Source organism: Kogia breviceps, chromosome 14 (assembly GCF_026419965.1).
Source record: "Kogia breviceps isolate mKogBre1 chromosome 14, mKogBre1 haplotype 1, whole genome shotgun sequence".
NCBI lineage: Eukaryota > Metazoa > Chordata > Mammalia > Artiodactyla > Physeteridae > Kogia > Kogia breviceps.
The window spans coordinates 25,616,511-25,633,048 of NC_081323.1; the positions used below are offsets into that span (position 1 = coordinate 25,616,511).

A 16,538-nucleotide genomic window follows, 5' to 3' on the forward strand; every position below is an offset into this window, starting at 1 on the left:
GCCCAGCACTGCATCCCCATACCTGGCCGTCACTGGCAGCTGTGGCCCTGGCAGGTCCCCGTGTCTAAGAGCCTCACTTTCCTCATCTGCAAGATAAAAAAAACACACCTTTCACAAGGCTATTGTGGGTGCCAAGGAAAATTAGGAAACACACATGAGAACACTTCTTGACTATACCACAGCTCTGCCCTTCTACCCATCTCACCGTGGTTCCTTCTTTATATTCTTAGTTGTAGAAGATCTTTTTTGCTAGGTTTCAGTCTTTCTCATCAATTGTTGCCCTACAAAAAGTTCTAGTTTTAGTGTGAGAATGCTTCTTAAACTCTAAGGAGCTATGACGAGACTAGCTGCTGCTGTCCTGACCTTTATCTTTAATTTTAGGTACCTTCCTGAGTGAGTCTCCAGTGTTAGCTATGCACGAAGAAAACGTTTATACAGTGGAGCCAAACCGAGTCCAAGTTCGAACCTGGCAGGTAAATTGCTGCTCTAGAGTGAGTGGCCTGTGACGTTAAAGACAATTAGAGCAGAGTTTAGAATGCCATCTCTAAATCAAGCCAGAGCCTGCTTAATGACTTCACTCAACCACATCAGATTGCCCCCACTGGCTGCTTGGTTGTAAAAATGGATTGTCAGATAGCTGCCCCATCGACAGCTCTTGTGACTTCAGAAGTCAGGAGGTGAGGCAGTGGCCTTTTGCAGTGAAAAGGACTACATGGCTGGACCTTGAGTGCATGGGGATGTGAAATGGGAGGAAATTTTGCTGTGTTTAATGCACATCTTGAGGGCTGAGGGGTCGTCAGTTCAGGACATATCTTTAGGCAGACCTTTCCCTGCATGTGTCTGAAGGTGAGGCCAGGATGGGAGCAATGTGTGCCTCCAGGATGACAGGCCTCTAACACACCATTCTGTTCCCTCCGGGTGGTGTGCAGTAGGAAAACCCTGCCCACATCCTGTGCACACTTGCTGGACCCCCAGGGCTGACATGGTGTATTAGTTTCCTGAGCCTGCTATAACCAATGACCACAAACTTAGTGGCTTAAAACAATAGAAATTTATTTTCTTCACAGTTCGGGAGGCCAGAAGTCCTAAATCTAGGTGTGAGCAAGGTTGGCTCCTTCGGAGGCTCTGAGGGTGAATTTGTCCCATGCCCCTTCCAGCTTTTGGTGTTGCTGGCATTCCTTGCGTTCCTCAGCCTGTAGACAAATCACTCCAGTCTTTGCCTCCATCTTTACCTGGCCTTCTCCATGTGTCTTAGAAGGACACTTGTCCTTGGATTTAGGGTCCACCCTAATCCAGAGTTGTCTCCTTTTGAGGTCCTTAATTATATCTGCAAAGACCCTTTTTCCAAGATACATCCAAATGGATGTATCTTTCAGGGGCTACCATTCAGCCCAGTACATGCAACAGTGTTCTGCATCATGGTTGAGGACATTTGTTATGGTACTGGTTTTAGCTCTCAGTAAGACTGCTTTGTCCAGCTCTGAGTTCTTTCCTGGGGTCCAGCATTTGATTTCCCAGGGCTGCCATGTCCGTGTCCTTGTACCTCACAGCCTGCATTTCCACTCTTGCATTCAGCAATTCCTGAAAGAGCTTCCATGCAGTTCTACTTTCTACCAGGAGGGTCAGACAGTAAAGGTGTACACTGAAGTGTGGAGGTGGGTGGGAAGTATTGCAGGGTGTGGCATTGGAATAGAGACCTGACAAGTCAGGGAAGCGCCCGCAGCCCCACTCGCCTCCTGGGGCAAAGTGCAGGTGGTGGGATCTGGGGCCTGGTGAGATACCTGCCCTGCTTCAGGTCAAAAGGGAGGCAGAGAGGCTGGAGGGAAGGAGGGATGGGCCTTGCATACCGCTGATAGTTGTGTAGGGGCATCAGCTGTGGACATAAAGCCGAGGCAGGTAGGGGCCCTCCTAACAAAAGATGAGGGAGCAACTGGGTTATCAGAGGGGTGACCTGCGGAGCTGGAGAGTGGAGGCATGCAAGGAAAGAAGGAAAGGTCTGCAGGGAAGGAGCGAAAGGCATACTGGGAAAGAAGGATAGGCCTGCTGGTAAATGGGGGAATGGCATACTGGGAAAGAATGATAGGTCTGATGGGAAGGAGCAAAGAGCATGCTGGGAAGGGGCAAGAGGCATACTGGGAAAGGGGCAAAAGGCATAATGGGAGAGAATGAAAGACCTGCTGGGAAAGGGCAAAAGGCATGCTGGGAAAGGATAGGCCTGCTGGAGAAGGGGGAAAAGGCATACTGGGAAAGAATGATAGGCCTGATGGGAAGGGGTGAAAGGCATACGGGGAAAGGGGTGAAAGACTTGCTGGGAAAGGGGGGAAAAATCAGCTGGAAATCATGGAGGGAACTTAGGAGCGTCTGACCACAGACAGTCTAGAGTTTAGACTTTTTTGTTGATTTTTAGCTTAAGGAATATGTGACCATGGTGATTAGTAAAGTAATGCCAGCCTGTGTAAGGAATCCATTAGCACCTCTCCTCTCGTTGGAAAGCAGGAGTGTGTCTCCAGACCTTTCTCCCTGCCCGTGCATCCATGACACACAAACTGCAGTTGTTGCTGGTTTGTGTGGTGATGGGACAGCCGCTATGTACCTCATGGTTCTTGCAGAAAATTCCTCCAGGCAGGAGCAGAGCCCCGCTGGTTCCCTTGCTTCCTGCGGGGCACTGCAAAGAGAGGCTGGAGCTGAGCGGGGGCTGGTGTCTGACAGACACCTGTGGAGGCAAAGCCTCTAGGGACCAGGTGGAAGTTGGAAAGCAGGAGGTGTGGGGCCCAAGTGACATGATGTGTTTTGGCTTGTTTTTTTCTTGGTTTTGTGTTTTCTTCCTAGAAGATCACTTCTGTGTGGGAAGGACTAGGGCAGCTGGTGAGCAGTGAAGGCAGGTAGGAGAGACCACAGGTGAGAGGTCCAGGGGCTTGGAGCGGGGCAGTGGGCAGGGAGCCAGGCCAGAGTCGGCAGTTAGGGGCATGGTGAGCAACTGGAGTAGGAGGGAGTAACTGAGGACATTCTAATTGTCTAGTTTGCGGGTCTATGCTCATTGTGGAGCCTTAAAGTAGAAAGTACAGAAGCAGAGCAGGGCTGGGGGGGGGAAGGGTGCAAGTGTGAGGTGCCTTCAGAGATGTCCCAGTGTTACCTGAAAACCAGGTTCACCTCTCGGTGGGTGTCAGCCAAGAGACACAACCAAGCTAAGATCAGGAGAAGGAAGGATTTATTATTACTTGCAGCCAGTAAGGAGAACATGGGGGATCTTTCCCAAAACAGTGTCTCCCTGAACAGCAAAATTGGGGAAGTTTTAAGCTAAGGGAACAAGCATATTCACAAAGGAGTTTGAGCAGAGAAGAATTCAGGGTAGAATTGGGGCAAAGGTCAACAGAGTCCAAGCTCTGTGGATTGAAGTCAGTGGGTGGGAGCCTTACTTCCTGCAGTACTCAAAGGTATATTATTATGTATATCCCTTGAGGAACCAGGACCTGCCCCAAGGCTGCTCCTCCCTTGTTTCTGCATTCCCTCCCCAAGATCATTAATTGCTGAGGCCTGTTCTAGGACCAGCACTGTGGCCAGGCTTAGATCACAAAATGGCTTAGGCTAAAATGGGTCCTCTTATGTCAAGAAAACCAGTCCTGGTTCTCTTTCTCCAGGAACGCCCCCCCCGCCCCCCCAGCCCCCCCAGCCTATATGCTTACACCAGAGCCAGCTGGAAACACTGCTCTGGAGGCAGGAGCCCGGGCCGAGCTCTGAAGCAGGGGTTGGGAATTGGGACATATCATTGAGGCAATGTGGAAGGAGAGGAGGTCAGGTTTGCACTGCCTACAACGTGTCTGGAGTGGCAGAGGAGAGAGAGGTCGAGCAGAGGACGCTGAGACCCTCGCTCTGTCCTCACCAGTGAGCCTGTCCTCACCAGTGAGCTGTCGTCTGTGACTGTTGTTTGCTTGTTCCACAAATGTATACTAACCTCCCTACTGGGTGCATCAACATGAAGATCAGATTCCTCAGCTTGGAACTCACCCCCACACTGTTTATCCCTCACCCTGAGTTTCCTGGACGGGTTGTGCAGCTTCCTGGCCTGCTTCTCAAGTCTCTGTGCCTGGCACTAGGAGTCTACTAAGTTCTGTTGGAATGCCCCCTCCCCCTTCCCCGGTCATCCAGCCTGCTCCCCGCTCCCCCTGCACTAGGACCAGGCCTCCACCTGCCACCCACTCACTGTTGGGGTGCCCTGCTCCCAGCCCAGCTCCATTCCAGGCAGACACTCACTGGGCGCTGCTTGAATTGAGCCAGGAGCCTCTCTCAGCTCCAAGGACAAGGGTCGGTCCATGCACAAGACACACGAAAGCCTAAGCTCTGTGCAGGCCTGACTGTGGTCACTCTTTCCAAAATGCTATTAAAGTAAGAGTGACACTTTAAAACATAAGTGATTTGAAATCACTTATGGCTTAAAACCCTCCAGAGTCTTCCAACTTCACATAGAACAAAATCTGACTCTCCACCTTGGCCTGCACTGATTACCCACTTGGCCTCTGCTCACTGCCCACCTCGGGGGTCACCCCTTGGCCACCGCATTCCTTCCTGCGGTGCTGGCTCCTCCTTGTCCTGGAAAGCCGGGCTCAGCTCTCCAATAGGTGGCTCCTTCTCCCCAGTCTCAATTCAGGTTTGCCCCCCAGACAAGACCTGTTTCTCAGGCATTTACTGACATATGATGTACACACAAGAAAGCGAGCATGTTGTGTGTGCAGCTCAGTGAGTTTTAACAGATGTACATATCCGTGACGTGACCACCATCCCTTCCGCTCACAGACTTCCCTGGAGGTGACCACTTAGAGGACACTAGCCACACAATCAGTTTCTTTGGGGCTTTAACATAAGACCTTGCAGGCAGTACCTCCTGGACCAACCCAAGTAGGTGGAATTCAATGTCTCGCCACCTTGATAGTTTTGTTTTAGCATCCTGTCCGTCACCTGTCTACACTTGCTCAGGTTGACCTACGTGTGTACTTGCTTGTTGACCTGGCCACTACCTGTCTCCCTCTCTGAACCTAAGCATCAGGGAGATCCCCCGGTGGCAGGGCCCCATCCTCCCCTCCCTGTGTGAGGTGAGACTCCAGCAGAGGGCAGGGCCCTGTGAATAAAGCCTCCCTGAATTCCCTGTTCCCTCCTTTTTTCTTCAGGGGACTGTGAAACAACTCTTGCCGTTTTCCGAGACAGAGGGGAACCCATGCTTCTTTGACATCTGTGGAAATTTCCTGGTTGTAGGGACAGACTTGGCTCACTTTAAAAGCTTTGATCTATCCCGAAGGTACAGTTTTTGTCCAAATAAAAGTATTATATTTTTTAAATTAGTCAGGAGGCAGTGTGGTGGGTAGAAAATGGAGAGGAGGCAGCAAACTGCTTATGTTCTCGTTTCAACATTAATGTGCAACTTACTTTTTTGAAATGCCTTATGTCTTGATTTAAATTCATCTTTGCATGAAGGGGAAGGGACCAGCATCACTATGTGATGGACACATGACACAGTGCATTTGTCAAAATCCATAGAACTTTACAGCTCAAAGTGAGCCTTAATGTCTGCAAATTTAAAAAATCAGTTCAGGGGATCCCAGGATGGAATGCAGATGAGGCAGGATTCGTGAGTGTGTGGAACTGCCTCCCTGGGAACCAGGTGCCGCCTGGGTCACCGTGGGACGGAGCGGGACCGTGAGACTAAGGGCTAAGGGGCCGCACGCAGCATGTGCTCTGCAGATGAAGTCAGTTCCCATGGGATTTGGGGAGCAGTACCCACACTGCTGTCCACGCTGGACGTGAGCAGCCGAGGGATGGGATGGGGGCCTGAGGGAGCCAGCTTCTCGCCTGGGTGGGAGGTTCCAGATCAGCAGGGGTGGAGGCTGGAGTGACCCCTGTGCTGGTGCATCCAAGGTGGAGATGTGAGTCTGAAGCAGAGTGCAGCTTCATGTAGACGCAGGTGGATGCGTATAAAGATACCATGGCTATGAGGATACACACCAGTCAATACACACACAGCCTGGCTCTGTCAGTTGTGGGGGCCTGGGGGCAATGACACCCCAAGAGCAACAAGCACATCCTGTGCCTGAATCTGGGTCTCTAAGTTCTCCTGCAGTAAAGGGAACTGATCTCCTTGGAGAAATGATGCTGGGACCGATACTGGGACTGAAGCAGGAAATATACCAAATGAGCCTGGAGACTCTGTCCCAGCCCAGAGGGGCTCAGGGAGACGAGAAAATTAAATGTCAAGTGGGGCCTGGACAGGGGCCTAGGACAGACACAGGACACTAGGAGAAAAGTAAGGAAATGTGAATAAAGCAAGAAAAATCATGATGAGATACCTCTACAAGCCAGTGTTGTTTCTAATGGCAACAAACTGAAACAACTAAACAGGGGATTAGTTAAATAAATTTTAGTTTGTCCACACAGTGGAAAAGCACACAGCTGTAATGAAGTATGGGCAGCAGAGACCCCAGCCGGCTGTGCTGTGGGGACGATGAAGCATCCTTAATAAGCTGCTCCTGTGTGAGACAGGGACAAAATACGTGTTCGTGTTTGTTCACAGAAATAGAACTTTAAAACCTCACCCACCAAATAGCAGATTGTTATGTTGTACAGCTGAAACTAAGATAACGTGTGTGTCAATTATACCTTGACCAAAAAAATGTAAAAATAAAAAATCACCCTATGTTCTGAGCTCAGCCCATTTCCCGGGTCTCACATTAGCGAAGTGAGAGCAGTTGGGCCCAAGCGGAGCTCAGTCCTCTAGGCCCAGGTTCCAGGCTGCTAGGAGGAGGGGTGCCTGCCATCCCACGGTGGTGCCACTGAGACCGCATCCCTCCCCACAGAGAGGCGAAGGTGCACTGCAGCTGCAAGAGCCTAGCAGGGCTGGTCCCCGGCGTGGGGGGCATGGCCTCCCTCAGGTGCAATGCCAGCGGCAGCAAGATCAGCATCCTCCTCAGCAAGGTGGGTCCCCTCGTGCGCACGGCTCCTCCCACCCCTCCAGCTGGCCCTTCTGCACCCCACACCCCTCGCCCGAGATGTCCCCTCCTCCCTGGGTGGGCGGAGTGGTGGGGGAGCTTTCTGTCTGGCCTCTCCTCTCGCCTGGGGCCACCCTTCACCTCCCCACCTTCCTTCACTCCCTGTTTCATCAGGAGCAGTGGTTTCTGCTTTGCAGAGACCCTCACCTCTTCCCTTTTCTGCCTCTTTCCATCACCTGACTAAATTCTCTGGGCATCAGGGGTGACAACTGTGCAAGGACCTTGGAGCCGCTTGCTTAGAGAGACACACGACATGGGTGTGAAGGAAGCAGGTGGCTGGCTCTCCTGTTCTGGAGGAGCTAGTGCCTTCCCACCCGGCAGTGTCTGTTCATGCTCGCCTCATGCGTTCACTCACACGTTCATTTGCTGACTCATTCTTTCACTCATTCATTCATTCGCTCATTCGCTCACTCATTCACTCATTCGCTCACTTATTCACTCATTTATTCAAGAGTGGATTTCTGGTTGCCCTCCATGTACCACACACTTTGCTGGCCACTATAAACACAAACTGATCAGTTAAATGGGGGAATCGGCCCCTCCCCTCGGATAAGCAGACTCGAGTAAATTTTTACAACCCTGGTGAGAGCTGAGAGGAGAGGTACAGGGCTGGAGGTCATTGGTAGGTGGAACAGCTCTCAAGAGTTCCGGAGGCTTCCAGGGGAGGTGGAGGTTGAGCCCAGGTGTGGGCTCACCGGGTGGGCAAGTGATGGGGGCACAGCCCCGCCAAGGCGTCAGAGTGCGACCCCGTGGCAGAAGCATGGCTTCGCCAAGGTCTCCGGTCACTGGCAGAGGGGGAGGCCCAGGCTGAGTGGTCAGTGGGCTATCACAAGGTGGAAGATCCCTTGGGGCCCATCACAGCCATACTTGGCTGTAGGGCAGGGAAGGACAGTGGCTGAGAGGAGCTGGGTGAGGAGCCTGTGGGGGACGGAGGGGGGTCCTGTCTGGCTGTTGAGTTAAGGCATTTGAAGGGTGGCCTGTGGGCAGTTAGACACAAGCCTGAGTCTCAGCCGGGAGGTCTGGCTGGAGGTGGGAGTCTTACCAGCCGTGGGGGTCCTACCAGCCAGAGGCCCAGGGTGGACCTGGGGAGGCTGAGGGAGGGGAAGCAGCTGAGCTGATGGGGAGAAACAGGCAGGCACTGCACACCAGGCAGTCCTGGGTCACTCATTTCTTCAATGGCCAGGACACTGCCAGGGTATCCACGCACAGGCAGGAGACACCCACACAGGAGGTAGGCAGGGTAGCGGGACGTGGTGCCGGGCAGTCCCGGGAAGGGCCTTTTCCTTGGTGCTGGGTGTGGACACTGATGAGAAGCGTGGACTGCTGAGTGACCATTGTCTCCAGAGGCCTGATTCTAAAGAGCAGAGCGAGCTTAAGGGAGCTCAACGCTCAGACCAGGGTTGGGAATGCTCACCCTGGTGAAAGAAAAAAATCAAAGAAAGAAAAGTTGAGCTAGGTTAAGGGGGCTTGCAGTGAAAGATAGCTCCCCTGCCCCACTGGCACTCCCCAGGGGAGGAGAGGCTGGGAGAAGCAGGAGGAGGGCGGGATGGAGCCCCTCTCCTTGTAGACCCGGGGCGGGGTAGGGGTGGTGTCTGGGGTGGAGACTGAGTCCTGGCCTATCTTAACGTGTCCTAGACGCTTCGTTGTTTGTCATTTTGCTTAGGGAATTGCGATGACTAGAAGCTTGTATTTTTATTTAGTCAAACCTATTGATGATTTTTAATTTGTGATTTCTTCCATTGCTCTTAAGCTTACAGTATTTTCTTTTCGTCTAAGATATCGGCAATTTTTCATTTTCTTGCCTCTCTTTTCTTAAGTAAGCACGTCCCTTTACCATCCCAGTATCTGTGGGAATAAAGGTTTAACAGTCTACGTGAGTTCTTGGCATTTTGCCCCAACAACCAAGCTGGTTCCCTTTTCTCAGCTTTTCTGAAGCTTCTCTATGGCGTTTACTTCATTTTTACTCACCTGTGTGAGAATTAGTTTATCAGAATCTCAGTCCCTCCTTGTCCCCATGGTTAATCCACCTCAGGTAAGATGATATCACGCTCACGTCTGTATTAAGAACAGCTAGACAGCCATAGTCGACCTGCACAGTCTGAGAATTTGTCTTCAGTTTTCTGAAATTAGAAAGTAGTAAATCCATAGCCATTTCAGCAGGATGAACATAAGCTGACGTTCGAATTACGAATGCTGGAGGCCCGTTCAGGGGAGCGGCCGGGTGGATGACCCCGGCATCTCTTCCAGGCATGTGGCTGTCAGTGGATGGGTACCCTGAGCTCCAGCTCTCTCTTCCCCAGGCTGACAACAGCCCCGATTCCAGAATCTGCTTCTACGATGTGGAAATGGACACAGTGACCATCCTCGACTTCAAGAGGGGACAGATAGATCAGAGAGAGACGTTGTCCTTTAATGGACAGGAGACTAAGAAGTAAGATTGTGGTTTGGGAGGATTTTGTTGGAAAAAATGTTGAAAACGATGTTCAGTTACTTGTTGGCTTCGAGGCAGGTTGTTGCTAAGTTTACTTCACCCTTGAAAGAGCTCAGAGATCACGAATGGTGGAAACCAGAGGTGAAATAGAAACAAACTCCCCTGGTCAGTCGGGGTGGATTGGAGCCTCTAATCTGTTTTCCAGGTTCTAAGGTTCTGTAGTCATGGGGTCAGAACTCAAGCTTCTGAAAGGGCTGCAACTCGAGTGTCCGCAAGGGCAGCCTGAGTCTTGGGGCACAGAGGGCCCGTCAGCATCTCTGTTGGCTTGGAGAGTGTTTCTGAAAACACAGTGGGGCATTGGGCGGGTATGCATTCTCCAGGGCATTGATGTACCACGTGTGTGAGGAGGGTCCGTCTCTCTCTTTCAGAAGCCAGGCCCTCGCAGATGAGAGGCTGACGAATCTCGTGCCTGTGAGCCACTTCTGGGATCAGAGTGAGCCCAGGCTGTTTGTGTGTGAAGCCGTGCAGGAAGTGCCGGGCGCCCCACTGCAGCCAACAGACAAGAAGGCCCCGGGCAAGGCCAGCACGGGCCCCACGGTACCACACGCTGTCACCTTTGTATTTAGATTGGTGGGGACATGGCAGGCTCTGTCTTCTCAACATGGTCCACAGGGAAGTCCTGGGGAATGGATTCAGGAGAGCGAGCACCCACCCCCAGGATGCCGGGGGACATCTATCCCCTCTGGGTTGACACTGAGGGCTGGCCCCACCCTCTGTCACATGCTATTTTCTCTCAGCGGTTCAGAGCTCTTTATCAAAACAGTTAACGTGAACTTACCCCTTGATGTCAGCTCGTCCTGTGGGGTCCAGTTACTGAGGCCGACTCCTCAGTCATCCCCCGAACAATTGGCCCCCTCGCCCCTGTCTCCACCCCAACCCCCGGCTTTGCAGGGCCTCCCTCCCCAAAACTGGTGACTCTCGGGCCCAGGACTCCAATGCTTTCCAAGTCTTGGGTCCTGCAGGACACCCAGCAATCCCCGAGAAAGGCCAGGGGCTGCATGCGCCTCTCTGTGACCCAGAGGGATCTTTTGTAAGGTCCTCAGTAGGTCAGCAAAGGCAGGCTGGCCCTAAAGCTTCAGGTGACTTGTGTCCCTGCCAAAGGGAATTCCCTCCAGGACGTGAGAGTCTGGAGCCCCTGAGGCTACCAGCAGCCAGTTTCCACACTCTGACATTTTCAGAAGCAAATCGGTCTCTGGGTCTGAAACATGAGTGGTGGGAGGGGCCCTGGTGGCATCTGTGTCATTGGAGCAGAGACTCGAAGACGAGAGAGAGGGTCTGGTGACGAGTGAGTTGGGGGCACTTGCTCCCACTTGGAGGGTGGGGGTATGGCCGGCGAAGGGCTCCTGGTCTTGGGTGAAGATGGTGAGGAGACGCAGGCACTCACACAGCAGGGCAGCCACCAGCCCCTCAGCCTGCGCATCTCCTGGGCAGAAGAGTCTGCGGCTGAGTCCTGCAGGACAGGGTCCCGCCGAACACCGGCCTCTCCGCTGTCCCTCCCTGAGAGCAGAGCATAGTCTCCATGTAAAAGTCAAGAAACTGAAGGGGCTACCCTTGAAACACGGGAGCTCCTGAGCTTCACTCACCAGCGCGGGTGGAAGGGTTAGTTTTCGCCACGAGGTCAGCGAGATGGGTCTAGTGGCTACCAGGCCGGACGCGGTGCGTCCTCCAGGAAGGGCGTCAGAGAAGAGCGAAGCCTGGTGTGGTTGCTGTGTGCCCCGAGGAGGAAGGGGGTTATCTGTGTGCCCGTGTGTTGGCCCCTCTACTTTCTTTGTGTTTTATGTAAATATCCCAGCAGTGAAAATGGGACTGGGCGAGATTCAGGAAAGTTATTGCCAAACTAAGACAGAACATCTCCCACAGCAGGCAGACGTGCTGGTCCTGTCCTTCTTCGTCTCTGAAGAGCACGGCTTCCTGTTGCAGGACAGCTTCCTCCGGCCTCCCATCTTCCAGACGCTCCTGGGAATCCAAGTGCCCCATTATTACTTCACGAGAAAGGTGGGAGCCTCCACGTGCGCCGCCGTGTCTCAGGCCCTCCTCCCCACTGGGGCTCTTTCGTTAAACAAGCAAACCGTGTGCCCTGATTTGTCACCTGAGATTCCTGCAGATCCGAGGTCTCTGTGTGGGGAAAGGCAGGCAGGCAGCAGTGCTACTGAGGGTTGTCCCTTCCAGCATCCCCCAAAGGCACTGTACCCTTCCACTTTCCTGTCTTCTTTTTTAAAATTCTAGCTGGTTGTTTAAAAGTACATATTCCTGGGCTTCCCTGGTTGCGCAGTGGTTGAGAATCCGCCTGCCGATGCAGGGGACACGGGTTCGTGCCCCGGTACGGGAAGATCCCACATGCGGCAGAGCGGCTGGGCCCGTGAGCCATGGCCGCTGAGCCTGTGCGTCCGGAGCCTGTGCTCCGCAATGGGAGAGGCCACAACAATGAGAGGCCCGAGTACCACAAAAAAAAAAAAAAAAAAAAGAAAGCACGTATTCCTATATTCACTGTAGGAAATTCAGAAGCTTCAAATAAAGAAATAAAGACCAAGGATGCTGCAAATCTCCATGGTCGCAGCCCCCAGAGATGGTCGCTGGGAAAGACTGGCGGGCAGCCTTTCAGGAGAGGTTTTGTTCTTTGCCCATGTGTGTGTGCGTTACATACACTGGTTGTTTTTTTTTTTATTTTTATTTATTTTCTTGATGTGGACAGTGTTTAAAATCTTCATTGAATTTGTTACACTATTGCTTCTATTTTATGTTTTGGTGTTTTGGCCCTGAGGCATGTGGGATCTTAGCTCTTCCACCAGGGATCGAACCCCCACGCCCTGCATTGGAAGGCGAAGTCCCAACCACTGGACCAGCAGGGAAGTCCCATGAGTGTGTTTTTAAATTTTTGATCAAACAGGGTTGTTTTCAGCACACGCCACCCACCCCCTCCCCCCACCTCCAACAAGGGTATTTTGGATGAGTTATTTGCCTTCCCTGGGACCTGGTCTCCACGTCCCCACGGTCCCTTCTAGACCTGAAATCAGCCATCCTCTGCCCCGAGATGCTGTGCTGATCACGAGGGTGGGTGCATCTGGTGGGTAGGGGTGGCGGAATGTCCAGACCAGTTGAAACACTGGCTGAGCCACCTGTTCTCAGCCGGGCGCCAACACCGCCTGCACAAAGGAGGCACGGCTGCGCTGGGACCTGAAGGCTGCAGCCTGTCGTTCATGCCTTCCGTTCTGCAGGACTGCGAATGCGCTGGCCGCTGCTGCTCCTATTCTCGTAAAATCTGCAGACTCCTCCCCTTCGCCAGCTCTTTGGGCTCCCCTGCCGCGTCTTTCTTTACTGTCGTGTCGGAAGAAGGACTGAAGTATGTAGACTTTTACTTGGATTTTTTTGGCTCTTAGCATAGGGTGATTTAAAATCAACCCTAAACATGAACTCTGTATTTTCTGCAGTTAGCAAGTGTTCCTTTTTTAGCCAGAGGTAAGGGCAGACCCCAGAGGACCCCCAGAGATGGCGAACATGCCATCTGAGCTTGGCTATCTCTGCCGGCTCCGGAGCTGAGGCCCCTTGCCTGTGTGAACGGCTGTCTGCTCAGAAGCCAGGACACAGGTCTCCCGGACCCCTCCCAGGGTTATTACTGACCTGAAGAGGTTTGGCAGGAAGGCCCAGGGTGGGCTGTCTGCTCTTTGTTCTGTGACTGTCATGGGCGAGCCGTGTGGGTCTGTGAGTCTCAGGCTGTGCTGAAGCCCTCATGCAATGTGCCCACCTGAGACCACAGGCCAAGGTTGCCCCTGGGAACAGTATCCCCAGCCATCGAGGTCCACAGCAAATAGTCTTTTCTGCACTTTGACTTGTGATCCGATGCAGTGAACTTTGTGAGGTTGTGTGGTTTCGATTCCAGGAGCCCCTGTGCTCCGTCCATTGCAGGTTTTCTGAGTTCCCTCTTTTGAATAGACCAGTGCCTCCAGACCAGCATTTTTCTGAATTTCATTCTTATTTAGTGCTTTTATACGTTTTCATTTCTCTTTGATTTGAGACTCAAAACGTAGAGACAGCCTTTGAGCTCCTTCTCTTGGTAATCTCCCCCGTCTTCATGCCTGGGCTTGTTTCCCACAGTCTGAGCACCGTCCTCCCCTCCGCCAGCTCCTCGGCTCTCTTCCCCCCGAGCATCCACTCGGAGCTGTTGGCCCAGCAGTGGCCTGGGTGATGCTCCTCCTCGTTACCCGAGTTTTGCAGTTGCCCCAAGATGTGGTTTTCTTTGTTTTAAGCGACAGCTGTCTGTGTGCTGACACCTCCTGCCTCGCATGCTCCAACTTTGTCGGGGGCCTGGCACGGCGTCAGCTCCTCGTTGGGGCAGCACAAACAGTCTTGTCTCCTGATGCTTGCGGTGAGGAAGTATTTCACTTGCCTGTGTTTGCAACACAGGAAGTCTTATTCATTTGATCTCTCAGTGCGGGAGCGGGGCGGGGTGGGGGGGCACGCAGCCTGTTTCCCTGAAGCGCCTGGCGTCCCGAGGTTCCCATCTGCACACTCAAGTGTGTGGTGTCAGTCAAACAGCCCTGGGCCCCCAGCTCCCACATGTGTCCAGAGCAGATGGCTCATCCCCTCGAGAGCAGAACCCAAGGCGAGTGCAGGCAGGGGGCACTGTGAGCCGTGACCATGGGGGCACTGTCAGCCGTGACCGTGGGCGCACTTTGTTTCTCTGAGAATTCCCGCATGTGCTCACGGGGATCAGGGCTCTAATGAGGACGGGGCATCAGACCCACAGCAAGGCTGACGGAGGTCAGGCTGCTGCCTTGTGATTTGTGAAACCACAGCAGACAGCAAGTACCCCCATGGTTTTTGTGTCCACGTTTTCTGAAGGTTTCCCACTCAGTGCAAAATCAGCCCAAACTTTAGGACTCAGCTTGCCGTCAGATGTGACCTGGCTGCTCGGCCATGAACCCTGACCAGGGCTGCTCCAGGCCTCTGCTTATACTCTGCTCTGTGCCTGGAGGGTCTCTCTGTCCACACCTGGGTCTGATGAATCCTGTCAGGGTTTCAAGGCCCAGATCAAGTACCCCCAAAGTTGGGGGCTACAGTTGAACTTCAGAAGGATCCATGACACAGGAGCTGCTGGGAAGTGAGTCAGAGGCAGGTGGTGAAGGAGTCAGAGTCACAGCAGATACGAAACTGCCAGGGCGGGGGAGTGGGGTCCAAGGAGGTGGATCATGACCCCTCTTTACACAGGGAAGCCTGTGTAATCAGACGAATGGACGCTGCAGAGAGAGAGCAAGCCAGGTGGGAGACCGAGGGGTGTGTGTGCGGGTCCAGCCCAGGGGCGAGTGGAGGGCATGGAACCCCGTCTAGCTGGGAGGAGGGAAGTGGACTTGAGAAGGATTTGTGGCCGGAGCTGGTACAGAAGGCATGGTCCAGACAGTGTACTAAACTGTGCTTGTGCTGGGACCACAGGATTTCCTTCCTCTGCCTGCGTGGGGGGTGTGGTGGTGGTGGGGGCCTGCACTAGGTGAAGGTTCTCCTGAGAAGCACCAGCAGAGGGCTCACCACCACTAATCCAGGTTACATTTTGGAAACTTCTACCTGCAGCAATGCTGGCGTCGATTTTAATACCCTCTGCACGTGTACACAGGTCTGACTTGATAGTAAAAGCTCTTTCTAGGAATTTTACAAATGGCCCTGGGAGGTAGGGATTTTCGCGCCTGTTCACGGCTGTTGAGCAGCTGATGTTAGCGCCTTAGCGGCTGGCAGGTCCCTGTGCGTCAGCAGCCTGCGTCACTCACTGTCTGAAGCCAGAGCCCCAAGTTCTGGTAACTTCAGGGGGCTTGCAGACGTGCGTTGTGTTTGCCGAGAGCATTGCTGAATATGGGGTCTGTGTGCAGAGGGTCCCCTCAGCTGACGAGTACCCCCAGGGAGAGGCCCGGGGTGGGCCCTGGCTTTGCAGGGACCCACAAATAAACAGTGCCCTTTGTCATTCAGCCAGGAGAAGTGGACCTCGAGGACCAGGTGGACTCCAGGTCCCAGCGCATCCCCCAGACGGTGGGCAGGAGGCCCCTGCGGGACTTCGTGGGGCTAGAAGACTGTGACAAGCCCACACGGGATGCCATGCTCAACTTCACCTTCTTCCTGGCTGTCGGGGACATGGACGAAGCCTTCCGGTCCATCAAGCTCATCAAGAGGTGAGGGTTCTGCTCGCGAGGTTTGCTGCGCCCAGCTCCCTGTGGCCCTCCTTCGGGTCTCTTCCCTCCCCGCGAGTCTCATCGTCGCTGACTCTTCTTGGCGTTCCTGATGTCTCGTGGGTTTTCACTCAAGGAGATGCTGGTGCTGGTGGAAACCCAGTTGTATATGGGCACCTGACTGGCCTCGCAATGCTCTGTGTCTCGTGGGCTGTGATTTAGTTGTTTTGATTTACTTTACAGTGGACACTTCCTAGTTGAAAGTTCTGCAGTTGCTAAACATTTATAACATCTGTCTGTCCAGGAATAATTGCTCTAAACAGAAAATTTTTTTTGTTTTTTGATTTTGGCTGCGTTGGGTCTTCGTTGCTGCGCACGGGCTTTCTCTAGTTGAGGTGAACGGAGGCTACACTTCCTTGTGGTGCATAGGCTTTCTTCATTGCAGTGGCTTCTCTTGTTGCAGAGCACGGGCTCTGGTGCACGAGCTTCAGTAGTTGTGGCACACAGGCTCAGTAATTGTGGCTCGCAGGCTGTAGAGTGCAGGCTCAGTAGTTGTGGCACACGGGGCTTAGTTGCTCCGTGGCATGTGGGAGCTTCCTGGACCAGGGCTTGAACCCGTGTCCTCTGCATTGGCAGGCAGATTCTTAACCACTGTGCCACGAGGGAAGCCCTAAACAGAAAAGGTTTTGATAGTAAACTCTCAAAACGGCAGGCAAAATTCAATTAAAATTGCTCTAAGTTGTCAATCAAGGGCTACCTATAAGCAGCTTCCTCTCTGTGCCTGTGAGAATTCAGAGCTTCTCAGGAGCATTTGACAGATTTTAATTGCCAAAGAGTAGAAAAACTATTGAAGGGTGAAATTCA

At 53.0% G+C, this 16,538-nt stretch overlaps 1 protein-coding gene across 14 annotated transcripts in view; it reads left to right on the forward strand.

Moving 5' to 3' along the window:
- Positions 1 to 16,538, forward strand: part of IFT140 (intraflagellar transport 140) — a 72,259-nt gene that overhangs the window by 24,244 nt on the left and 31,477 nt on the right. For 8 of the 14 annotated variants that reach the window (XM_067013096.1, XM_067013091.1, XM_067013102.1 and 5 more), the window contains 7 exons: positions 382 to 473; positions 5,163 to 5,290; positions 6,843 to 6,960; positions 9,335 to 9,465; positions 9,894 to 10,062; positions 11,386 to 11,520; positions 15,478 to 15,677. In XM_067013096.1, coding sequence (XP_066869197.1) covers positions 382 to 473; positions 5,163 to 5,290; positions 6,843 to 6,960; positions 9,335 to 9,465; positions 9,894 to 10,062; positions 11,386 to 11,520; positions 15,478 to 15,677 — 973 coding nt within the window. The remainder of the gene's footprint in view (positions 1 to 381; positions 474 to 5,162; positions 5,291 to 6,842; positions 6,961 to 9,334; positions 9,466 to 9,893; positions 10,063 to 11,385; positions 11,521 to 15,477; positions 15,678 to 16,538) is intronic. The other 6 variants (XM_067013098.1, XM_067013099.1, XM_067013100.1 and 3 more) reach the window with 2 other exon arrangements.